The 24,958-nt window shown below is 42.3% G+C and overlaps 1 protein-coding gene across 1 annotated transcript in view; it reads right to left on the bottom strand.

The window, feature by feature from the left end:
- LOC136780648 (uncharacterized) overlaps positions 1 to 24,958 on the bottom strand; it is a 236,409-nt gene that overhangs the window by 87,598 nt on the left and 123,853 nt on the right. The window contains exon 4 of the mRNA XM_066739165.1: positions 17,996 to 18,089. Within this exon, the coding sequence (XP_066595262.1) occupies positions 17,996 to 18,089 (94 nt within the window). The remainder of the gene's footprint in view (positions 1 to 17,995; positions 18,090 to 24,958) is intronic.

The raw sequence follows: 24,958 nt of genomic DNA, 5'->3' as shown, positions 1-24,958 counted from the left end.
TTGCTTCTGGCACGCCCGGATCGACGACGAGGAGAGCTGCAGCATTAACGTCTGCGGAGGATCGCGCGACGATTCTAATTGCTGGAACAATCATACGGGAGGAAATGACGTGTACGATTAACAGTGGCTTAATTCATGAGACGAGGAATCGTTGCCCCGTTGCGACGCACGTCACCTAATCGTCGTCGTCGTGGCGCAGAGATTCTGCCAACGTGTTCTGCCCCCTAACGTTGGCCCTGCACCTTATATTACATTACCGCAGCAGAGAGCCTGGAACACAGAATTCCCGTAATTTTGCTTACACGCTTCTGCCAGACTGATTAGATTAAGCGATCTGCTTAGTTTAACCTTCACGCTGCCTGCAACGCAGCATTCGTCACAATTTATAATATAATATGCGATAAAGTTTAGAGCTTCGTATAAATAGAGACTGTGCGCGACTAATAAATTAACACGCGTCGTCGCCGCGCTAATAAGAAGAACTGCCAGACGCGAGTAATAATAATTCGTCGAATAAAAAGCGCAGGGTACATCGCGCAGTTGTTATTTGGAGTTAAATTGGAGCTTAATGGGGTGGAGGCAAGAGGTTGTACACGCGTGGAATACGCTGGATATATATGTTGAACAGGATGCGAAAGGAGGTAATAGGCAAAGAGGTGCGGCGTTAATGTGGCCGGAAGGTGGTGTGTCCCGGCGTCAAAAACCGGGACCTTGTAATCTCGAGTGGTGTGGAGTGGTGCGGAGTGGAGTGGAGTGGCGAACGACGACAATGAGTACGAGGACGAGGACGAGGACGCGTTTGGGGCCGCTCCTTGGCTAAGGAGCGGTGGTAGCTGGTGCTCGAGGGCGTTCTGGGGCTTATAATCATGCGTCTTGATTAGTGCCGTGCGCTCAGTGATCATCCCCAGCCTCTAATGCTTCCGCTCGCTCGCTCTAGTCCGCCCGCACAGCTCTCAGTCTAGTCTCTTCTAGTCCTCGCCTCGCACCGAGCCACCATCGTCGCCATCGTCCTCCTCGCCTCCTTTCAAAGCCAAACTCACTAATATTCCTGTCTCATACCCCCGAATACCGAGTGGCTTGAAAGCAACCAGACCTTGACTGACGCTTCTCATCTTATAACGCCAAGCGCAGCTGATATTATAAACAAGCCGACGAGATATCAGCTGGCTATTAAACAGCCAAATTCCTATAGCTGAGTCAACGCTTGTCCACAACTCATAAACAAGTTTATGTTTCTAATTATTACCAAGGCAAATGCATCTTGGCTAATGCACGTTACACGGCAATGTGCGGCTTCTAATGCTTGCCTCCGCTTTTGCGTTAATTACTCCCTCTCTTTGAAACAATATATCCACGAAATTCTGTAACGTAGAACCTCTATAGAAGCAGCGAATCATTAACGAGTTTGCTCTCGTTGCAATTTTCCTGTATTTATATATGTGAGAGGGCTGAAATGTTTTTGAGGGATAAGAATAATTATTCGAACACCCGATATATCGTCAAGCCGATGTAGGGAAATTGTTAGACATGTATGTACATAGTGACCGAGCATGTGTACGTGGCAACAGTGTTCTAGGACGTGGATGAGCCTGGAGGAAACCATTATAGTCTTACATTCCCTCTTTCCCCACTGCCACTCAATTCTCTCCTTCCTAGCGCAAGCCCAACCTCTCTCTCTCTCTCTCTCTCTCTCTCTCTCTCTCTCTCTCTCTCCCTCTCCCTCTCCCTCTTCATCCTCATCGCTATTCTCAACAGTAGATAACCGAGCACGAGTAGGGTAGATATTTTAGTTGGGAGAAAGCAAAAGCATAGAGGCAGGCCCAATGCAAGGTCTTCCGAGGATGTGGTTAGCCCGAGGCAAACCAAATGCGAGAATTTAATGGTCCAAGTTGTTTGGAAAGACGCGATTAGTCCACGATTTTTCCAAGGTTGAAATACGAAAATCTTATGATATATACATAGAAAATACCTACTGTATATACATACGTATTAAGCAATATAGATCGAAAGCCAGGAGGACGCACGAAAGGGTTACACGTGCGAGTGGCGAACACAATGAACGCTCTTGATGGGTAACGAAGCGTGGTTTGCGAATAGTTTTGTCGAGCGGCAAGTAGTAGAGACGGAGTCGCAAGCCTGGAAAGTCCCGGGAAAGCGGAAGATTAAGCAAATCGACGGTTGGTGGCGTTTAAGGTCCCGGTCAATGGCGCGGAAGTGCCGCGGAAGGAAGGAGAAGGCCGAGTAAGCAGGTTAGTAACCAGACTAGGCAGACTAAGAGGTACAGATGGATAGGCAGATAGAGAGTCATGCTGGCTGCTGGACCAACTGATACAATTAGATGTGATCTTAATGCTATAACTCAGGGCTAATCTCAGGGTCTCTAGCCAACCGGCCGAATCTAGCCTTCCGGCCAAGGCGCTACTCACTTCATTATTCATCCCGTTCTGCTATGGACTGCTTATCTCTCGCTATCCCACCGGATGTACCGGCCAGACCCCACCCCAAACCTATCGAGAAAGCGTGCCCACGATCCACGAATACCTCGCAAATTCTGTACCATGAATTTACCACCAAGATTGGAGACTAGCCTCCTTTCAGCATTCTTCGCGTTTGAAAATCCTAAAACACCAGCTCTCATCGCTAATATATCGAGAACCTTTAATATCCGACCTTGCTCATAACACTGTCATTATCCAGCTGTAACGTTCAGTTCAAATATTTCCAGTATTTTCTTATTTAGTATTGTTATTTATGGTATAGAGGGATCGATTGATACGCCAATGGGATTTATTAGGGAAACTGCGCCGATACTTCTTTTTCTCTTTAATAAACCGTAGATTCATCCGCCATGAAAACGAGAGTCGCAGTAAAGTTTCGTCCGCGCGCTGCGAAGCAAGCACCCTGTGCACAGTTATTGACTCGAGTTCGTTTATGTACTTGCACAGTTTATGATCCCACTAAAGTCACAGGAAGGCCTCTAACGCGGGGACACTTAAAAATAAAATGCTACCTCGCGACAGTGTACGCCTTTGTCGCATCTTCTCAGTAATATTGTCAGATCCCCGAGAGCTTAACGCCAACTTTGCGAACAATGGGTCTGATGAAGTTGACAAATAAATAAAACTGGATTTGAAATGGCGAGGAATTTTTTCCTCGAATCAATAATAATTCCATGAAAAATTCTATTGTTTAAAATCTTATTCGTTGATATACTTTCATCGGTGCTGACTGAAGGAATTATGCAAAATTAATACTAACAATTTGAACAAGCAAAGATGGAATTTAATCGTAACAGAGCGACGATGAGGAAAACTTATTAAAGTTACCAGTTAACGTGAAGTTAGCTGCGTACAAAGTTTAAACTCTGGCAACTTGTGTGGTAATAACTTCAATCGCTGAACTATTTACCAAAACGTTATTAAATTGCAATGCTTTCGGAAAGAACGCAATTATTGGAAGCAGTGTCTGACGTTGTGCATGCAAATCTTTCGCGTTAAATAACGAGTGTATATTGTTTGAAAAAAAAAATTCTAAAACCTCAGCAGAGCCAGAGTCGATGATCCCTTACTTACGTCGAGGCCTGTTCCATCTTATTCCATACCCTATCCTATCGTATCCTATCTAGCGAATCGTTTGGTGGCCAGGACCAATTTGGCTTGGGAACAAGTTAGATGGCTTGGAAGTGCGCGACGATAGTTTCTGACCCATTTACCCAGATGTAGCGAACGCCGCTACAAACCGAATATCCTGCTGGCAGAACTCGAAGAAAAAGGAAACTGTGGGAAGGAAGACGCGCGGAGTTAATCGTACGCAAATAACGCTCTTCGCTTCCGCCTACGCGATATGTGCCAGCGTAAATCTCACTAGGCCAATGACAGTCTTAACGATAACGATAAAGAGTTGGATCTGTATAAAATTTAACTTACTACCAAAACAATTATTGCAAAAAGTTTAACATGTTTGCTACCGAAAGCTCAATTTCTTACTTCATATTTTTCTACTTTACATAAACGCACACGAGCAAATAATCATCCACCATCGACCGTGAGCGAGCAAATAAATCAGCTGCAATGCTAAAAAATTCAAACTTTTGCAAAGTTCAACGCTTCCTTTCGCGAAAATGTGGAAATAAAAAAAAGGTAGGATTATTCTGTATGGTATATAGAAGCTTGACGGAGGGCGTATTTATTTAAGATAACTGACTGAGTGGACGGAAAGTTAGCGCGCAGCTCTGCAAAGTCTAGTTTTAATTTCATTAGGGAAACCTTCAATTTACCTCTTTTTGCGCGTGGTTTCGCCTTTCATTCTGCGAGAAAAAGCACGAAAACGCGACACTCGAGAGTTAACTCGTCCAGATTTGCCGCGGGCTGAGGACCAATGACTGGTCCTTTGAGGACGCAGTTACCCGGAGAGAGCAGTCCAGCTTTCGAGCTCCCTACACTTCTGGCATGTAACCAAAAACTTTTCAAGCATCAAGAACCAATTTAACCGGAAGAGTGAAGCAAAAGAATATTACAGATACGAGCTAGATAAGTCTCAATTAACGATCATCCTTATACCAAATATCACGTACAGAAATCACGATTATTTTTGCCAGAAGCCAATGCATGCGATTTTTTCCTTTTACCAGAAATTTTCCATGTCCAAGCTTCTTACCCCAAACACAACTATATACACCTATAAATATACGGTTGAGTGACGAATTTAATTCGAAGAACGAAGTAAAATAATATTTCATGTACGAACTCTAAACTCGGAATGAACCATCACCTTGACCAAATATCGCATAGGAGTCGTGATTATTCTTGCCAGCAGCCAAACACATGATTTTTTCGTTTCATCAGAGACGTCATTGTCCAAGCTTCTTATCGAACGCACACAACCATACACACATATACGGTTGAACAAAGTTAGTCGACATCAGCGAGAGTCGCATTAAATTTCAGCTACCTGTGGCTTCGCCTAGTTTCTGCGAGCGGCATAACAATAGGGCGAATTAGCGTGGTAGCGCATACATACGTCATATCGTCTGTGTCATCAGCGTTTGATGGCGCGGAAGGTGCGTGGTTGTTGGCGCTAAACTGGAGTGAGTAGGCGGGCATCTGCTTTGTGCCATCAGGGTGATTATAATGCCGTTCGGTGAATAACGCGCGCGAGCGAAGGGAAGCAACAGCTACGATACAACCTCGGTGTGTATCGCGTACAACCGAAAGCCTCCGTTTTCAAGCAACGCGTTAACGTGTCTTTTGTCGGTCAGAAAAGGGGCGAGACGTGTATGGTGTTCCTGCTTCCATCTATAAGAATCGCTTTTGTCATTTTCATGCCAATTCTGCTGCAACTTTGAGAAAATTGTCCCTTTTTCGATCAAATTCATGGCAGAAATACTAAATTCGTGTTTAACATTTTTCCTCCCGCGAAATTCTATATCAATTTTCATTGCAATTGACTTCTAATAATGAGAAAGAGTTAATCACAAATATACGAGTAACGAAGAAAGACAGGCGTTTGACTCTTATATATATAGCAAATTCATCCTCTTATATAATCCACGATCTCATTCCGGACGGTCTTCCGTCTTTCGCAGCACGCTCGTGTCAGAAGGCGAAAGATTTTCTTTTCTCTTTTTTCCCCCAAGCCTTCCTTCCGCCTTTCTTTATCAAGCCGCGAGAAGCGTTCCGCGGTAACACCGCTGTGCTTGGCGGTCTGTATTTTTTTACGATATTATTTATGATATTAATTTCGCCCCGGTAACGTCAGCCCCTTTGGGAGTTGTAAAGCGGGCCGTGGTTCTCTCTTCCTGCGATATCATTGTCTCGAGCGTCGTGGCGTCCCAAGCACGAGGGAAGGGAAAGAAAGGGGTGTGGGAATGCTACTGCCACTGCTCTGCTGATGCTGTTACTATAGTGTTGGTGAGATGGTGAATAGTAGCCCTCTTCCAACGACGAGAGCTGCAGGAGGAAAGCTCGCTTGCCGGTGTTTTCGCTGAATGGAGGAAGTACTCCGCGCCCCTGATTCTCGCCGACTTTCCACTTTCCACCGAAAGAGAAAAGGACGGTCTCTCTTAAGAGACCGAGAGAGAAACAGAAACAATGTCGAGGGCCAATGTTGTATCCTGAAAATCTCTCGACAAGCCTTGAGAATTTTTTATCAAACGTTTCTATGTTTATACTGAAAATTTTAACTCTTCTTTTCGTTTTCAGTCTCTTATAAATTGCCATATCGTTATCTTTATTGCTATATAGCACTGCGGCTGATAATTCATGAAAAAATTGTTGCCTTTTAAACTCGCTTATGGAGAATTACTTTCATTCGTCTAACCTTAACTGCTCGATCCCAGTGCAATTTTTTCCTATTATATCGTGAAATTTAGCCCGAATCAGGTTGTGTCACCGAGAGAGAGTAGCGTTGGGATGGCTATTCGCCCGCGGCGTTACAGCATCAAGTAAATTCAAGTCCCGAGGATAAGTAAAATTTAAAACCAGTCCCTCTCGGCCTCAAATTACTTTCCGGAGGTAGAGACAGAGAAAAGCAGAGAGTTTGGAAAGAGCGGGGTCGGATGATAGCTCACGAGATAAAAGCGTGGAGCGGGAGTTTCGGTTGCCACCAAAAGCTCAAGGCCGCATTAATCTCGGTAATTACGTCACCTCTATTTATCCCCCGCGGTGTATTCTCTCTCTCTCTCTCTCTTTCTCTCTCGAACACCCTCTATTCTCTCTTCTTTCCTCCGAGTTTCGCACACGATCCTGCGGTTGCTCCTTCCTCGGATCACCCTCGAAGAGGCCGAGTCGCCGAGAATAAAAGAGTGACATATTTCACTGGCGTCTAATATACTCAAAGACCTTTCGAGGAGTTTGAACGAAAAAAAGGAAGAACGAGTCTTAGCTTGAAAAATATTTTTCTCGAGAAATCTTTAATCTTGCATATCTTCCACGAGGAAATTCCATAAGAGTTAATACCCGGAACGAAAGATTTTATATGGTTGAGTTAGTTTGCAGCTGTATAGATTAGGGAATTAGGGCTTGTAAGGGATAATTGCAGCAAATAATTATGGAATTGAGGTAATTGGTATTTGTAGGAACAGTGCCAATGTAAGAAAGACGTCCATCCCGCAGACAAGATCAGGAAAGCACAGGAGGCTTTTGCCTAGGTACAACGAGACTGGAGGAGGGTGTGTTTCGAAGCGAATCACCCCTAATTCGGCAATAGCAAAGCTTAACCACAAAGCCAGCTAATACACCGATTAAGCGGCGTGTACAAACCAACGACGACGATTGCTCCAGGCATTGCCTCGTCCTGCGTGAAATCGGTGCACGTATCGCTTACCGTATTGAGCATCGTGCAATTGAACATTAATTCATCAGGCAAACTCCATCAGAAAGTACCCACTATACGGGCTTCCGTTGGAACTAGCTCGTTCTCCAGCGCAGCATTCCGATGTATTATTCACCGTGGAACGATTTGTCCATGCGGAGAAAGCGAATGATGAAAATTAATGATGCTATGCGTTCTCGGGACTGGATATAGATATATACCTACTTTGTTGAGAGGGGATATCTATTTCCAGAATTCGGAGTCATCTGGCCCGAGTATTTCGAATCCTGCTGACCTTAAGGGCTGTCCACAGGGCAGGGCTCGGTCGTTGTGGTCAACTACGCTGCTTGTCCGACTCGCCTTGGTACTCCGGGTCCTTTGGTGATTAACGAGAGGTCAAATCCAGTGCTGTCCGAAACGCGAGCAAATAATCATTCCATCTCTCTCTCTCTCTCTCTCCCTCTCGTTCCTTTTCGTGAAATTGGCTTCCAAAGCGAGACCTGATTGAGCTTCCCTATCTTGCGACCTTGAAGAGCTCCGACTGACTTCGTCCTGCACGGACGCGTACGCGAATCAGTGATCCTTGGCACAAAAGGATTCCCATCAGGATACACCTTATACAGAAGAGCTAGGAACGCTGGTCTTCCTAATCACACGTATTTACTCAAGAGATTAACGAATGCTATACTTCGCTCCAGTGCTTCCTGAGAAGGGTGGAAAATCAGATAAATCTTTCTTAGCGCCAAGCCTAAAATGGGAGTTTATTAGTCAATACAGAATGCTTAGTGTCATAGCTTATTAGATGGAAGGTCATCTGGAAGAAAGAGGTTCGTGTGAGACTGCCACTTTATCGGATTAGTCAGTAGTGGTAAAAGCATTCTGGAAGAATCCGCTGCTATACAGGAATCCGTTAATTTATCCTGACGAGCCTCTCTCGCCGTGATATTAATCAGAGTCGACGTTATTTAGCCACACCAATACATGCAGCCTCATCGATTCGATACTGCAATCCAATTATTGCAAGATTTTTATTTATTTATCGCGAGGCGTCTCTCGAGCTCTACAATAAGCTTTGTTATATGTTGCTCCTGAATAAAACTGTCGTAACACACGTATACGTAAAAAATATATATATATACACACTGTCGTTATTATATTACACCGTACGTTACGTATTCGGAGAAGTGCAGGGATTGCAGGAGTTGTTTGAGTGACAGGGGTGGTGGAGTTTTTTGTATGGCTGGGAGAAAAGAGAAGAGTCGATTCTTTTTTTTCGTAGGTGACATTGTTGATTCAGGGACGTATCAGTGACGGGGCTGAGAGTATTCGCCAGGACGCCGGCGTCGCCGTCTGCGTCGTGACTCTTCTCAGCGAGACGCACGGCGTGGATGGTGGAGGAGAGCCGAGCGCGAGAGGGCCGCGTGAATGGCGCTTCCGGTGGGACGACGAGGTCCACGGGGCTCCGCAGACTCCCACTTCCGGTCCGGCGTCCGGCGTTACTCCCCATCGAAAACCGGTCCGGATCTCGGCGCGTCCGCTGCAGCCTCCCCTCCCCCCACCCCGTTCACCATCACCAACACCAATACCGCAGCGTCGAGGATGCCCCACACAACGACTGGCCGTTCGTTAATTAAGATATCGATTCTTATTGTCCGCCGGCTACCGAGTCGAGCGGACGTCCTGTCCGGCACCCGATTTCACGCCCACGGTGCGCGTCGGTCATCCCTCCCCCTCCCACTCTCCTTCCCCTCCTCATCTATCCCCCCAAACGCGCAAACCACCCTCGCAGTCGATGCTATACACTTCGGGATACGCTCAGCGTCCACTAATATTCATTTCACTGCAACACTATATATGTATATAGACTCTCTCTCTCTCGCGCGTTATTATTCCCTACGCTTCCAGTATATTTTCGAACCGTTCCTATCATTCCGCTAACGAATGCCGAATCTTCAAATTGGCTGCAGTGGACGTCACCCTTTTTCCCACACATATTTTCCCTTTATACGCTTCAGCTTCGTAAAAATCCTTTTGTAACCCCGCGGTTACAAATACGGGGAAAACGTGCTAGACATCAAGCAAATGGGAACACCACTGCTGTGGAAAAGTGGCACGCGACTGTTCAGGGGTTGGAAAAAGCTTGGCAGGGGATCGCAAAGGATGACCAGGGCTGTCACCTGATAAATATCTTTATGGCCGCACGAGCGGCTTTCCTCTTCGAGGTGTCGGCCTCCGTGCCACTGCCAGATATATACTCTTCCTACGAGAGACCGAATAAAAACCGAACGAACAGCTTTTTCTCGCGAGAAGAACAAGATCGACTAATTATAAGGATTATTCTTAATTCCAGTAAAGTCTGCCACTTGTAGAGCTTCTCCTTTTCCCCTTTCACAGTTCCACTTCTCGCCATACGCGTTAAACCTAAAAATTGTCATTTTCCATAAAATCTACAAAATCACTTTACCAAAAATATATAAAAATATTTTCATACTAAACGCTTAAAAACCAAAAAAATTATAACGAGATATAAATTGGTTGACGAAACGTAAAAGTGTGAAATTGAAGGAGCGTCGATCTTCCTGCAATTACTGGGCTGCAAAATCATCGGAGGAAGTGCGCTTCGATGAGATTGGGTTCTACTTGGGGTAAATTTTTTATCCCCTTCTTTATCTCCCTTTGTCGGTGGCAGGTTGGCGGACGTAGAGGTATACGTACGTAGTACGTATGTAGAACGGCGAAGCTACAGGTGTCAGCGAGAACAGTATTTTTCCGTGGGCTGAGCTAGGGCACGGGTGATAAAGGGAAAGGGAAGGGTGGAGTGGTATGCCTGGGGAGAGTGAGTGTGCGTAAGAGAGAGAGAGAGGGATGAAACGAAATGAAAGCAAGCAGGGTAGCCGAGTGTCGGCACGCACGTTGAATCTGCTAAACGTTCTCGTTCGTGCGTGAAATGCCTCGATATCACTGTTTTATTTCGACTCGTTCGCTGAAAGCTTCTCTCGCTTCTGCGATTCCATCCTCTTTACCCTCGTCCCGTTAGCGACTGGAGGCACGCGCACCAAAATCGGCTCATCCTGCATTTCACTCTCGTGCCTGCTCGTGCGAATCGGATGACCCTTTCCGTCGCGATTCCGATGATCGTCCAATAGATCAACACCGCTTAATTAAAATCTCTCCACATTTAACGCACTCGTCACTCTCAACGAGTATCATTCGAAAACTGTCCGGTATACTCGACAGGCCTTCTTTTGTTGATCAACTGCAGTATAAATTTTGTCAGTCACTCTCTCTCTCTCTCTCTCTCTCTACACTCTTTAATATATACATATACATATACGCGTTACTCCATAGAACGTTCATTGTGCCTCGATGTAACGCTACATTAATTGCACGCCGTATCGTTTTAAAAGTCTTTTGTGCCTCAGTCTCGACACTTTATCGAAAATTGCAATCACTCTGCCGTTCCAATGGCTCCTATACCAAAGCCATAAACGAATTTATACTTGAACGTTGCTGCAGTGGCAGTGAGAATTTTAGCGGTTTTAAAAAGCTGCAATGTTCGGTAAGGTATGTAGACGATTATTTTCGCTCTCTGCTTTATTGAAACTTTATCTCGATGCGTCTGGGAAAGGAATGGCGGTTGGGTCGATAAATCGCAGAGAGTGGCTCGTTCGATCGATTTAATTAATAATTATCGGTTCGAGAAGGAGCGGCATACACAATGGCAATACTTCCTCTTGGTAATCCTCGGAAGATTAACGAGCCCGTACCCAGAGACCATTGGCTGTCCTGCTCTTGCTCGGTTCGTTCACTCACAGCCGCAAGACGCCAAGGCGCGCCTTGCGGTGGTTGCGGCAAGAACCCCTCGCCGTACCCGCATTAACGCAATTATGAATTTGTCGCGTAGGGATCTGACAATACAAGATGTCGCTACCGCTCTCCTCCTCTCTCCAACCCCTCCCCCTCCCCCTCCCCCTCCCACACCCACCTTCCTTCCACTCTCTACACCATCCCTCCAACATCCTCCCAATTCTCGAGTCTAGGGTTGGTCGACTCGAGTCTCGACTCGGCGCGACGCCTTGGACCGTGTGGACTGAGAATTTCAGCCAACGCTTGCTTGTTCTTGCTATTTACTAGCGAACACTAGCACTCCAGAACGTGATACCGTACCGCAATGTCGTAAATCGAGTTATCCTGCAGTGTAATACCGCCTAGAGTCTGTGCGACGAATCATTGATTTATTATTATGATTACGCGTCCATGACTTGACGGCTGTAGAATTTTCAGTCGACTGAAAATCGAACTGCCTGCGTTTGTACACCCCCGCTGTATATCTGTCCAATCGACACGAAGATATTGTTGCAATTTGTAAATGATTGTCATTTTATGGGTTGCACTGGAATTTTCAATGTTTCATTTCGATTTCTCGTCTGTAGGAGGTGGATGTTGTTGAGAAGGTGTAGATGTATAGGTGTGGGGTTGAAATGTATCTTGGAAGAGATTGGCGAGATAGTAGCAGGGTTGGAAATGTTGGAATTAGGAAGATTCGGTGTCATTTGTACTCATTACTTTTAGCTCAACGCAGTTCATTCATCTCTGTATAGGTATGATTCTGGCGAACCTAAGTTAGTTTCGAAGGGCTCGAAGCAATAGTGGAACAGTTGTAATAGCTTCTCTCTCTCTCTCTCTCTCCCTACTATATCTATCTCTGGCAACGTACATACGGATGAAACGAACGGATCGTTGCGGCCGACCGCAGGCGACTGCTGCAACCAGCTTTTGCGACAAATTCCTTCTGGCACCTACGCCACTTTACTCCCATTTCATTGCGCAAACCAGCTTCCAACCCTTCGGTTCACACGCCAAAGCTCGGCTAACTCCTAAATTTTCTGTGCTGGATGATCATTCGATGCGACGGATCGATCGACCGATGCAACCGATAGAGATTTACTCCATATTCATATTTTCTCAAAATTTCTCTTCTACGAGAAAATTATTATTGAATTTTCAAACTCTCATTTTACAATGAATCGTATAAAGGGAAATGGAGGTTGGGTGGATTTGGAGAAGATGTTGATAGGCAGAGGAGGGAGAGGGGCAGGAGGGACTAAAGAGGGTACGTTCAAAGGTATAATCCCGCGAATTTGCATGGTCGCGGGATAAAATCAATCGGGCAAGCTGCGGACAGGTCCGGCAACTCGGAAGGATGCAAAAGCCGGGCTTGGCTGTCTCAGCTGCAACGGGCCCGGGTAGCCAGGGTAGTTAGGGATAGCTATAAGTACCGGGCAGGGCAAGGGGCAAGGCTCAGACTACAACGTGGTGGCCCCACGGTGAGTGCCTAGTCAGCCCTTAATATCGTAAGAGCTCGATTCCACGCAAACAGCTTTGCGAACCTAAACGGAACCTACGGTTAAGCGCTGGAAAGCTCCGGTCGACCTGTTAGTTTCAACGGTGTTGGCCCTATTATCGCTAACTAATAAGGGACCTAATTGAAACGTCGGGGCTTTTGTTTCCAGCACTCGAGTTCGTTGCTCGCTTTTCCATACCCTGTACCCTTCCCCTTTCTACCCACCCCTTCCTTCGTTTCTCCCGCCTGCAGCTAGATTTCACAGTATGCCTCGAATTTCATTCAAACCTCCATTGATAAAGTTCCGTATGCTTAATGAATTTTTTTTCGTTATGAAGCTTCCACAAAATAAGTATTAAACAATACAAATTTCCAAACTCGTGTTATTAGGCAACGTACTGCACGCGTTTCGACTGTAGATCAATGTTATAATAATTTCACTGAAAAATCGTTTCGGAGAGTTAAACATTTCTAATACTTTTTTTAGCCTACTGCCCGTAAATACTACCTGGCTTTCGTAATTGCAAGCAAGAAAAATTGGTACTATAATTTGCATAGTTCTATGTGTACGCTGTTTTGCGTATGTGTGTGTGTGTTCTGTTCGGCAGTAGTGCGTAGACTCGAAGAGGACATGACAATTTTCTGGGGACAAAGGAGCGAAATAAAGTTCGATTAGAGTAACCACTACCATCAGTAGAGATCACTTTCCCAATGGAGAGATGTTCGTTAAAAAAACGTTGTGCGGTAACGGTTATTTAGGTTAAATAAACGTTGAGAAATTAAGAAATGTCCACATTTTCTACGTAGTTATTAACCAAACTTTCTACGTTTAATATACATTTCAAATTCACTGCTAATAAACGTATGTACTGCATATTTTAGTACAATTATAAACGTTTATTTAAATATATTTGTCAACGTTTATTTTTTAAACGTTCTAATAACGTTGAGAAACAGGGAAATGTCCACATTTTCTACGTAGTTATTAACCAATCTTTCTACGTTTAATATACATTTCAAATTCACTGCTAATAAACGTATGTACTGCATATTTTAGTACAATTATAAACGTTTATTTAAATATATTTGTCAACGTTTATTTTTTAAACGTTCTAATAACGTTGAGAAACAGGGAAATGTCCACATTTTCTACGTAGTTATTAACCAAACTTTCTACGTTTAATATACATTTCAAATTCACTGCTAATAAACGTATGTACTGCATATTTTAGTACAATTATAAACGTTTATTTAAATATATTTGTCAACGTTTATTTTTTAAACGTTCTAATAACGTTGAGAAACAGGGAAATGTCCACATTTTCTACGTAGTTATTAACCAATCTTTCTACGTTTAATATACATTTCAAATTCACTGCTAATAAACGTATGTACTGCATATTTTAGTACAATTATAAACGTTTATTTAAATATATTTGTCAACGTTTATTTTCTTAACGTATTAATAACGTTATCTTTGAAATAATATTTGGATTATTGTTGTAAACAAAATAGGGAAATATTCTCTAAAAACCGTTAACTAATTTGTATAACAGCCAATAAAATGGCAACTACATTCGAAAAAAAAAAAAAAAAAAATATCCCGCAGTGAGATTCGAACCTGCGTCAACTTCTACGACAGCCATTATGCAGTTTTCTATAATTGTAGATCAATTAATTAGCACACTTTATACAGTTTCAAACATTCAATCAAATACAAGCTACAAATCGAAACACGCATATATTGCGGACGCTACGTTGAAAACTGCTTGACTGCAAATCCTTGGGTAGACCTGTAAGAGCTGAAAATGGGAAGAAACAAATACTACATCTTATACATAAGACCACGCACAATATTACATGACAAATCAGTATCAAATTAGGTATTTCTGTGATTAAGCAATGATTGGCATGTTCTAGAACTTTATTACTATTATTAAAGATTTTAAATGACCACACTCCAATAGTTTAGTATTTTATATGATTTTGTTAATTTCTTATGTGCAATGCTAATTAAAGAAATATTTCAGTGATTTTTCTCAACGTTATTAGAACGTTTAAAAAATAAACGTTGACAAATATATTTAAATAAACGTTTATAATTGTACTAAAATATGCAGTACATACGTTTATTAGCAGTGAATTTGAAATGTATATTAAACGTAGAAAGATTGGTTAATAACTACGTAGAAAATGTGGACATTTCCCTGTTTCTCAACGTTATTAGAACGTTTAAAAAATAAACGTTGACAAATATATTTAAATAAACGTTTATAATTGTACTAAAATATGCAGTACATACGTTTATTAGCAGTGAATTTCAAATGTATATTAAACGTAGAAAGATTGGTTAATAACTACGTAGAAAATGTGGACATTTCCCTGTTTCTCAACGTTATTAGAACGTTTAAAAAATAAACGTTGACAAATATATTTAAATAAACGTTTATAATTGTACTAAAATATGCAGTACATACATTTATTAGCAGTGAATTTGAAATGTAAATTAAACGTAGAAAGTTTGGTTAATAACTACGTAGAAAATGTGGACATTTCCCTGTTTCTCAACGTTATTAGAACGTTTAAAAAATAAACGTTGACAAATATATTTAAATAAACGTTTATAATTGTACTAAAATATGCAGTACATACGTTTATTAGCAGTGAATTTGAAATGTAAATTAAACGTAGAAAGTTTGGTTAATAACTACGTAGAAAATGTGGACATTTCCCTGTTTCTCAACGTTATTAGAACGTTTAAAAAATAAACGTTGACAACTATATTTAAATAAACGTTTATAATTGTACTAAAATATGCAGTACATACGTTTATTAGCAGTGAATTTGAAATGTATATTAAACGTAAAAAGTTTGGTTAATAACTACGTAGAAAATGTGGACATTTCTTAATTTCTCAACGTTTATTTAACCTAAATAACCGTTACCGCACAACGTTTTTTTAACGAACATCTCTCCATTGGGAAATGTTTCACCTAACAGTTAGAAAATTCATGTAGAACCAATGGTTAAATATAACGTTAACAAAACTAATATTTTTAATCAATATAAAACAGGTTAAAATGCTTCATAGATAAACTGAATCCTATAAGCTTTAACCCGTTGCTTTATAACTACATGTGAATGTTAATTAAACGTCGTTTCAAATTGGTTATGAGTAAAAACGTTCTTCCCTCAACGTTAATTAAACGTTATTTCTTCTGAAAAAATCAACGGTTAAAACACGTTAAAAAGATGCCATCGATTCAACCGTTTCGAATTGGTTATGGATAAAAACGTTCTTCCCTCAAAGTTAATTAAACGTTATTTCTCCTGGAAAACTCAACGTTTAAAATACGTTGGAAAGACGCCATCAATTCAACGGTTTCCTATTGGTTATGAGTATAAACGTTGCTTCATCAACGTAAGTTTAACGTTATTTCTCCTAGAAGATTCAACGTTAAAAAAGCATTTGAATGATTGCCTGAAATCAACCGGTTGATATTGGTTAGGGAGGAAAACGTTGTTCTCTCAACGTAAGTTAAACGTTATTTCTCTTTAAAAAATCAACATTAAAAATACGTTAAAAATATTGCCAAATTTCAACTATTTGTTATAGGTTATTGGAAAAACGTTTTAAGTTCAACGTAAATTCAACGTTATTTCTCTTTAAAAAATTAACGTCTAAAACACGTTAGAAAAATTACTTCAATTTAACCGTTTAATTAAGGTTATAGAAAAAACGTTGTACTAATAACGTTTTTTAAACGTTTTTTCTTTCAGAAAATGTTAACGTTTAAAATACGTTACCGAAGTTGCCTAAATTCAACCGTTTAATGCTGGTTACTGAAAAAAACGTTGGGCTAAAAACGTTTTTTGTACGTTTATTAGACGTTAGTAGAATAACCGTTGTTCTGGCAACTTGAAATAAACGTTAAATTTTTGTTTCTTTATAATGGTTTAAATATAACCGTTTGAAAACGTAGAAAAAATAAACGTAAACCATTTTTCAACCATTCGAACGTCTTTTTAACGTTTTTTCTACGACTGTCTCTCCATTGGGTTCACCCTCGAATACAAGGATTGTGAACAAATGCGTTCACGCTGGACACCAACCCTGTATAGCATTTCATGTTCCAGGTAAATATAGCCACGGTGCCCACTTGGAGCAAGATATTATTCCTGATGGATGCAATCATATTAGTTTTCAAAGTTATTAGAATATTTATGCTTGCTCGACGTGAGCTTATGCACTGTGCCATAGGACCTTATCGTCCCGTAACGTCCAATCCCCTTTGTTTTCATCACCGTGCTCACGGTATGAAAATCGTAAAATTGACATTGGTCAAGAGCTAGAAAATTCCTAATAAGCATCTTCTTTCGATAGTCGATAATACTTTTCTTATCACTTGCAATGATAACATTGACAATAAATTTTCCACGCGAACCAATCCTAAATTGAAAAGACTATTTTATAGCGAAACTAAAAATTGCGATACAAACTGTTGGGAAATATCACAGTCTTGCAATTTCAAATAAAAAATGTTATCTATATATCGATTATAGTATAACTAGTATTAATTATTTCATTTAAGAAGATTAAAGAACAAGCCCAAATATTGAATAAAATGTCTATTTGAAAGAAAACTTGTCCCCAGAGAACTCAAACACAAAGCCACGTAATGTGTGATAGTTTGTTCACGAGTATAATGGTTAAATCGATAAGAGCAATGTAGTCGTTCTATATACTTTTTGCATAGGATCATTGCAGACAATTTTCATTCATTTTTCCACCTACTGGTGTAACATTCCGTCAGTAACGTCGATATTACTGATAAGTGTAAAGGTTCGAGATAAGTGGTCTGTGCTAGATGCCATTTACATGCAAGCGTTGCACTAAAAGTGCCAGCATTAAAGTGAGAAAGTAACACGCACCTCGCAGACCTATATGTATACATATATATATATATATATACACTCTCGATCGACTTTTCATTCTCTCCTATCTGCGTTAAGAAGTTTCGTTTGTATGCTCGATACAAGGCAAAAGAGCTGTGTGTGACCCTTCGATTCTACTCAGCAACGGAATATTCCGACGCGTTGCAATATTAAACCGAGTTTCACCACGTATGCCGAAAGTTTCTAGCCGGGCGCCGTCGTGCCGAGTAAAATGAGAAAACAACGGAGCCAACGACGCTTCGATGCTTTCGCTACTGTGCGCTCGGTAATACCAAGGCTTCTCTCCGATGGAAAACCCTAAAGGGTTTTGCAGTTGAGGACGTTTCAGAAATTTTTCAAAAATATTCTTCGCCAACCCAAGAGAGATTAAAGGGGAAAACTTACCTTGCTGGCGCGCGGTTGTTGTGCTGACTGCAGGAGTAAGAGATACCCGCGATTCCTTCAACAGACCACCCTGCCGTGATTTGCTCAGATATAACTGTAATTAGAAAAAAGTCAAGATCATTGAATTGCACAAGAAGCAAATCACTTAATTAATTTATCATTATTAAATGCTGTAATATATATATTTATTAAAATGTTATATTCCAATGTTTTATTATTCTCGATAGAAAGCTGACTTAACGATTGATAAAACTTGAATAAATATTGATTTTTTAACATATATTGGCTGTAATATATTATTCGCAAGGGATGAGACGTATTCAGCAGTGCTTCGGAGAATTCTCTTAAGGTGATCTTTTGTTCCTGGTTTCCTCTCAATTTTCGTTCCAGCCGCCAATAAGGAACTCCCATTCGGTGCGATCGGAAGATTTTAGTATCCCGATCACGCGTCGAGGGTGAGCCATCCCCTTTAATTTCAAGAGCAACTCGGACCGATTTTGCTCGGTATAAAATAAAGGGCTGACACACGAGCACGGCGTTTCAGGGTGAAGCGAGTAGTGGAGAGAGAAGGGTATAAGCAAGAGGAGTGTTGGTATAAGGGGCATAAAGAGAGGGAGGGAGAGAGAGAGAGAGAGAAATTGGCAAGAGAAGGGTGACTTCACCACCGTGGTGAGGGATGACTGAGCGAGTCGGTTAAACGGGCGTCTTCTTTCATAAATTTCGAGGGGCTCCCGGATAAAGGTTTAGAATAAATCGTTCGGCCTGTTATCCACTCCGACGACGTAGGAAGATAGCGCCAGACGAGCAGTCTCGAGTCAACCAAACCCGTTTGTACCCCTATCCTTACGCCGCATCGCTCCTAAATGCATACACGTAAAATTCCAAGCTTTAATAACACTTTCAAAATATCCCTGTACGATGAAATATCTTCTTTACTCAAAATACAATTTTTCTGTGAAAAATTAAATAATTTTTATATAAATAATATCTATATTATAATTCGCACGACAAACGTGTGCATTTCTAACAAATCATTTTTATACCAACCAATCAAACTCCAAATTTTAATACAACCATTATTTCAGAAATCTATTACTCCCAAAGTAGATATTCTGCTTTTTGTTCGACAGCGAAGGGGTTAAAACGTTTGAACGAAGCCCAAAATGAAATCGACTAAATTATGCAGTTTGACATTCGGATAAGGTCCCTTTGGACCTTATACGTAACCGAGGCACTAATTTCCTAATGCGTTGTGCACTTTTGTTCCCGTAAAAATAAACAGAGGCTTGATATAATGGGAAGCAGAAGAGTGGGAGCGAGAGAGCAGTCATAAATAGATCTTCGAAGGTCGCACAAATCGCTCGTTGGAGGCCAATCTTCTTGGATGTTTCAAGCGAAAGATACGAGGCTCTGCTTCCCCCTTTTTCGAGGCAGAGAGATAGACGCTCGGGATCGGGTATAACGTGTATATATACAGACGCGTCGCGCACGCCAGGAAAGCAACGTCCAAGTCTGAAGCTCGGGCGATATGGAGGGAAAGCGAAAGAAGGACGAGACAAATTCGGTAGAAATGAAGTATACGCGATAGCGGGACGGAAGAAGACGGAGACTATGGAGCGCGAGCTGGGAGTGCGAAAAGGACAGGGAATGGCAGGAGGAGAGGGGGTAGGGCAGGAGAGCAGCGAGGCCAAACCAGCCTGAAAGCCAGTCCAATTTCTCAAACCTGTCCAATCCGTGTCGTATGCAAAATCAATCACGCTCTAACCCCCGTCCCTCGTGCCCGAGGGCTCCACGATTTTCAAATCCGACCGAAGCCACGCGGTAATCCAACTCTTGGGGCGAAACTTCTCGCCACTCGAGATGGCCTTGCGCTATTCAACCATATTCCGCAAGCTTCTACATTTTTCCGTCTTTTCCCCCTCCACCTTCCCAAGAAGAAAACGTGCTTGTATATAAATTTGAAGGAATCATATCCGCTCTGATGTTTACTTTTATTATATATATATATATGCGTACGAGGAAGTACGTTATTATTTTTATGATAAGTATCCAGCTCGGTTGTGGAGGTCCATAGGTATTGATAAGGTTTGATCGACAGGATTGAAATTGATAAAACGAGCGAGTGTAAGAGTAGGAGGGAAATTGAGAGCCTCGTCCAGCGATACCTGCGCCGATGGAAAAAGTAATTTGTCCTTTGGGAAGCAAACTTCAAAGTGCTCGTGGGACATTTGTCCCGGTGGCGCGGTCTGACTATAATGACGCTCTCTACTTGTAGGAGGCCCTTTCTACTTGAAGCCGCATCAGACTTGCTGATTTTTGCCGTGAAACGTCGAACGGACGTTGTCCACCATTGGTTTTTGCCTGAAGCACGAGTGTCAGAATTCGGCGAAGGCGAAGAGGGGCGCCACGAGGGGCTCGAAAAGTTTAGCATACGCATTTTGTACATTGAAATCCCGACACGCTCGTCCAACTTTAAATTGAAACCCGCCCCGCCGCGCCATGCCATGCCGAGCCACGTCGCCTCGACTCCCGTCCCGGAGTCGATAGTCATCGTCGTCGTCGGCGTCGCTTCATCGTTCGATCTTCTGAGAAAACAGCAGCACCGAGATGAAGAAATTTTTCTACCCTTGCGAGTAGTTTCTAAACGAGAAAATTTCCCACCACCTTCGATTCAATATAAATAGACGTAGTTTTGTGAGCGCGGATTGGAATTTAATTTTTTGTTTAAATAAATCTCAGAAAAATCGATCAAATAACATTTGGCCAAGTATACATGCTAACTTTTAATTATTGCATCTTTTCATTAAATAATAAACATTAATTATATATTTCAATAAATTGTGCATAAGATATATATACAGTTTATTCTTTCGATTTTAAGGTTGCCTTTACAATGATTTTATTAGCTTATGATAGGCTTCTGTTGTTCAGTTTCAATCGCAAAGATGAGCAAAAAGCATACAGTACTGGGAATCGAGAAGAAACCCTGCTGGCTGATATCCTATCGAGTTTCACGGGGGTCCATAAAATAGTTATAGCTCGTTTATACACCACAAGGATACGGAAGCTGTTATGTAGTTATACAAGAGTTAGGGTAATCGTAAGACATCCTTCCTGAAGCAACGAAACGATTAGTGCAGCATGTCTCGATGATACTCTTTCGTCTCCTCTTTCAAAGGCTTCCAATTAAATTCAGAAATTGAAAAGCTTGTACGATGGATATATAGTAGCATTCGTACGATCTTCCTCGAGACAACTTTCAATAAATAATAATATGAAAATATATGTATCTAGATTATTAATATTTATTAATAATAATAACAGATAGGATTGCTATATAAGAATACTAGGGCTGTGTAATTAAAATATATTAGAATAAAATATTGAGGAGATCTCTTAAAAAAATCAGGGCATTATTTTTGTATATTTGTCTGCTTTCTCTTTTCCCTTTCTCGCTTTCTCCCAAGTGCTAAGTAGAGATTCCGTCGACCTATCCGACGTTGGTTCCATTCCGCTCTTTTCACCCTTTTCTCTCTTTTTCTCGCAAGATCCCGCGAATCGTCTCTCTTCTGGACTTCGAATTGTAATTAACATTTGGTTCTCCCATTAGTGTAATTAAAGTGCCATTCCATAATCTAGGAGGCCGCGCAAGAGAGAAGAGGGCCACCTTATCTTTCAGACTTCAGCCCCGCGCTTGGCAGTGGGGGTCGTTTCAACCCCCCGGCGGCATCCCCAGCCCCTTTTCAGGAAAACGCTCTGCTCGCCTGCTGTACCTTCCTTCGGCGATAACTCCTTTCTCGTGAGGATCGCGTAGAGAGGAAAGGGGACCCGTACACCAGCCTCTTCCTTCTACCATCCGTCAGGGGACGGGGAAGGAAGAAAAACGGTGATTAAAACGTTTGGAAATCCGATATCGAGTCTCTCTCTCTCTCTCTCTCTCTCTCTCTTTCTCTCTTTGCCTCCCTCTCCTTCATACCTTCAAAACCATTCAAAGTCTTACGTGAGCACAAACCGAAATCTCGATAGTCCAGCTTACTAGAAAGTATATACTGTCTCACGCAGGACCATCTCACCTTCCAGTAGACGCTCGAGCTAAAATATGCTTGGATGGGACGATTAAGATAAGAGGATCAAAGAGAAAAGGGTTAGCAGTCGACTGCGCCCCGTCAGAATCGGCTCCGATGCGAGAAAATTTTCCATTTCGCTCCAAGGGCCTCATTCTTTGCCACGCCTAATTGATCCTTCTACATTAATTTTCGTAACAAGACTGTCTTATTTTTCAAGTATCGCTATTCTTTTTTCCTCTCGCAAATTTCACTAATTATAGTAAAAAACTCGTCAATGATTTATAATTTCATTAATCAATGGTCTATTATAGTTTATATACACAATAATAATTTCAATAGTAATATTATTCAAACCTGTATCAAGAGACATGGGTGTAAACCAGTGCACTTGCACCTCCTAGGATTTGGAAATAAAACCAACGTGAGTTTAGAAACCAATATGCATAAAAAAAACTTTTGCACCCCCCGGAAAAAATCCTGCGAACATCCCTGGATGCAAAGAATATACTACTGTTACGATAATAGTCCATGAGGAAGGATAACGAAAGAGGAAACGCCTTTATAGTGCTAAAATAAAGAAAAGCAAGAGATAAGACGGAAAGCCGCAGCCTCGGTTGACATTTTCCGGTGGTTGAGTTAATAATGCGCACGGTACACAGTCAGGAAGGGAGGAGCCAGCGAGCGCGGCTATAAAGAGGCGCAGATGTGTTTATTCGGGAATTCTCCTTTTTTCCCTTATTCTCCCTATTCGACCCGTGGCTTCTAGATTTTTATCTTATTTTCGACAAAGATGCCACCAGCAGATTTATACCATCTCGCTCTTGCTTCCGTGCCTGAACTGCGAGTGGGTGGGGAGTGTGAGACGAGAGATATCGAGGGAGTGGGTTGGGGGAAAAGCGCGGGAAAGCTTTAGAAACAAGGAGGAAAAAGTGAAGAAATCAGTGAGAGATAATGGGGTTGAGAAAGGAATCACGATGCAATTATTTTCGTTCCAGCTCATGAACGGGTTTTAAGATCGTGTCCGGTCTTCTTAGATGATAGGATGGTGCAGGTCGAAGGTCTGCAAGAGGGATTAGCCTCGTCAAGTGGGAGAGTCCGTGACAAAGACGTTAAAGTGGTCGAGGGTGAGATAAATCGTCCGAAATCTGGGGTGAAATGCTCACGTCGTCCACCGGGGCGAAGAGACACTAATGGTATTTTTATTATTTCTCTCTAGAGCCCGAGGTAATGGTCCGTCGATACGCTCCATTGAACGTCTGATATGCTTGACAGCTTTTCACCTTTCCTCATCTTCCCGTCTCGGTCAAACTTTCTGCGATGCAAGCCAGCCGATAGAAAACACACCTAGAGACGCGTGCCCCTGGAACGGTTGTCGTAATCATCGAGCACCTGCAGCCATTCGAAAAGCGTAGCATCGAGCTTACGGGGTGACATCGATAATAGTTTCAATGAAAGGAAATTTCGTCGTCTGTAGTTTGGCTGTAGGGAGGCGAGGTTGTACATTATCGAATACAGCATTTATGCAAGAATTATTGAACTAATTGCTACCTGCGTCTCTCGCATAATCATTCAGCCCTGGTGGAAAATGACCGTAACGCATCAAAGCTCCTGGTTAATGAATTTCATTTTCCTGATAGGGAAAGTTTTAATTCTGATAAGCTCAAAGTGACGATGGGATATGATCACAGATCGTAAGTAGCTTGCCACGATATATAACCCAGGGCTATCCTACGTTGCTGTTCAGCCTCGTTGGGTTTTGATGAATGAGCCTTACATAAAGCTGAAGTATGGTAAAAGCCGCTGCCGCCGTGGCCACCGCCGTAATATTCTACCTCAGGAGCTTTTAGAATCGCTAATGACTAATGGCACCAAAAGGAGCACCCCTTACTCATCCCAGCATACGTATTAAAGTTGTCTGTGCTACGTGGATTAGTGTTTCGCGTGATTCGAATCTCTCTACGATCGAAAACTCGAAGGGGTGGATGTACAATGCACAATTACGCGACGTTCGGATTTAATTTATCCCGCGTTATAGATCCCTATAAGAGGATCGTGTACCGTATTATATGTATATACACTGGATATCAAAGAGTCACATTTATAATTAAAGAATAAAAGCAATAATATTGGTGGGTGATGCGATTGCGATATAATGACTCCAATGAATGTCCGGTTTTGATAGATCCGACTTGGAATATTACGTGCAAAATATGCGGCCAGCTTAAGCAAGGCTTACCGATGCCCGCGGTCCGAATGGCAATGAGAGACGAGACAGGAGGGAAAGAGATTTAGGAGGAAAGGGCGGCCGGTGGAATCGTGGCATGAATTGGTGGATGGTAGACGAATTGGAAGGGGATGGAAGGGAACAGGGGGTGAGGGGCAAGGCGAGGGGGAGAAAGAGGGAAGCGAAAAGTACTTTAATATACGGCAATCCCCTTGGCTTGGAACTCACAAACTCGGACCAACTCGCTCTCATTCGTACTAACCCCCCTCCCTCCCACCCTCCTCTCCCTTTCCTCCCTCATCCCTCTTTTCTCTTTCGGCAGGTCTCGCATCTCGCCACGCAGTCGTCGTCGTCGTCGTCGTCATCGTCGACGTCGTTGTCGTCGTCGTTGTCGTCGTCGTCGGTATGGCTTCCGATGAAATTTCGCATCTTCCACACGAGCCGCCTTTGATGCTCCCTGCCATTCTAATTCGGACAACGCACGAGAATTCGCTTCTGCATTTTCGCATAAGCTGGTCAACGAAACCTGGAAAATCCATACTTTGTTGACGTACAATGTGGAACGTTCAAAGATAACCTTCCTGAATTTTCTCTTTCACCTTTCAGTTAATACCCACCCTGGTATACAATTCTAACAAAACGTTGAATCTATTATATTTGCATGTGTATATA

The sequence above is a fragment of the Prorops nasuta genome, unplaced genomic scaffold (genome assembly GCF_024137725.1).
Source record: "Prorops nasuta isolate Cenicafe-Biocafe unplaced genomic scaffold, Cenicafe_Pnas_1.2 PNAS00019, whole genome shotgun sequence".
Lineage (NCBI taxonomy): Eukaryota > Metazoa > Arthropoda > Insecta > Hymenoptera > Bethylidae > Prorops > Prorops nasuta.
This window is presented reverse-complemented; position numbering and strand designations above follow the sequence as displayed.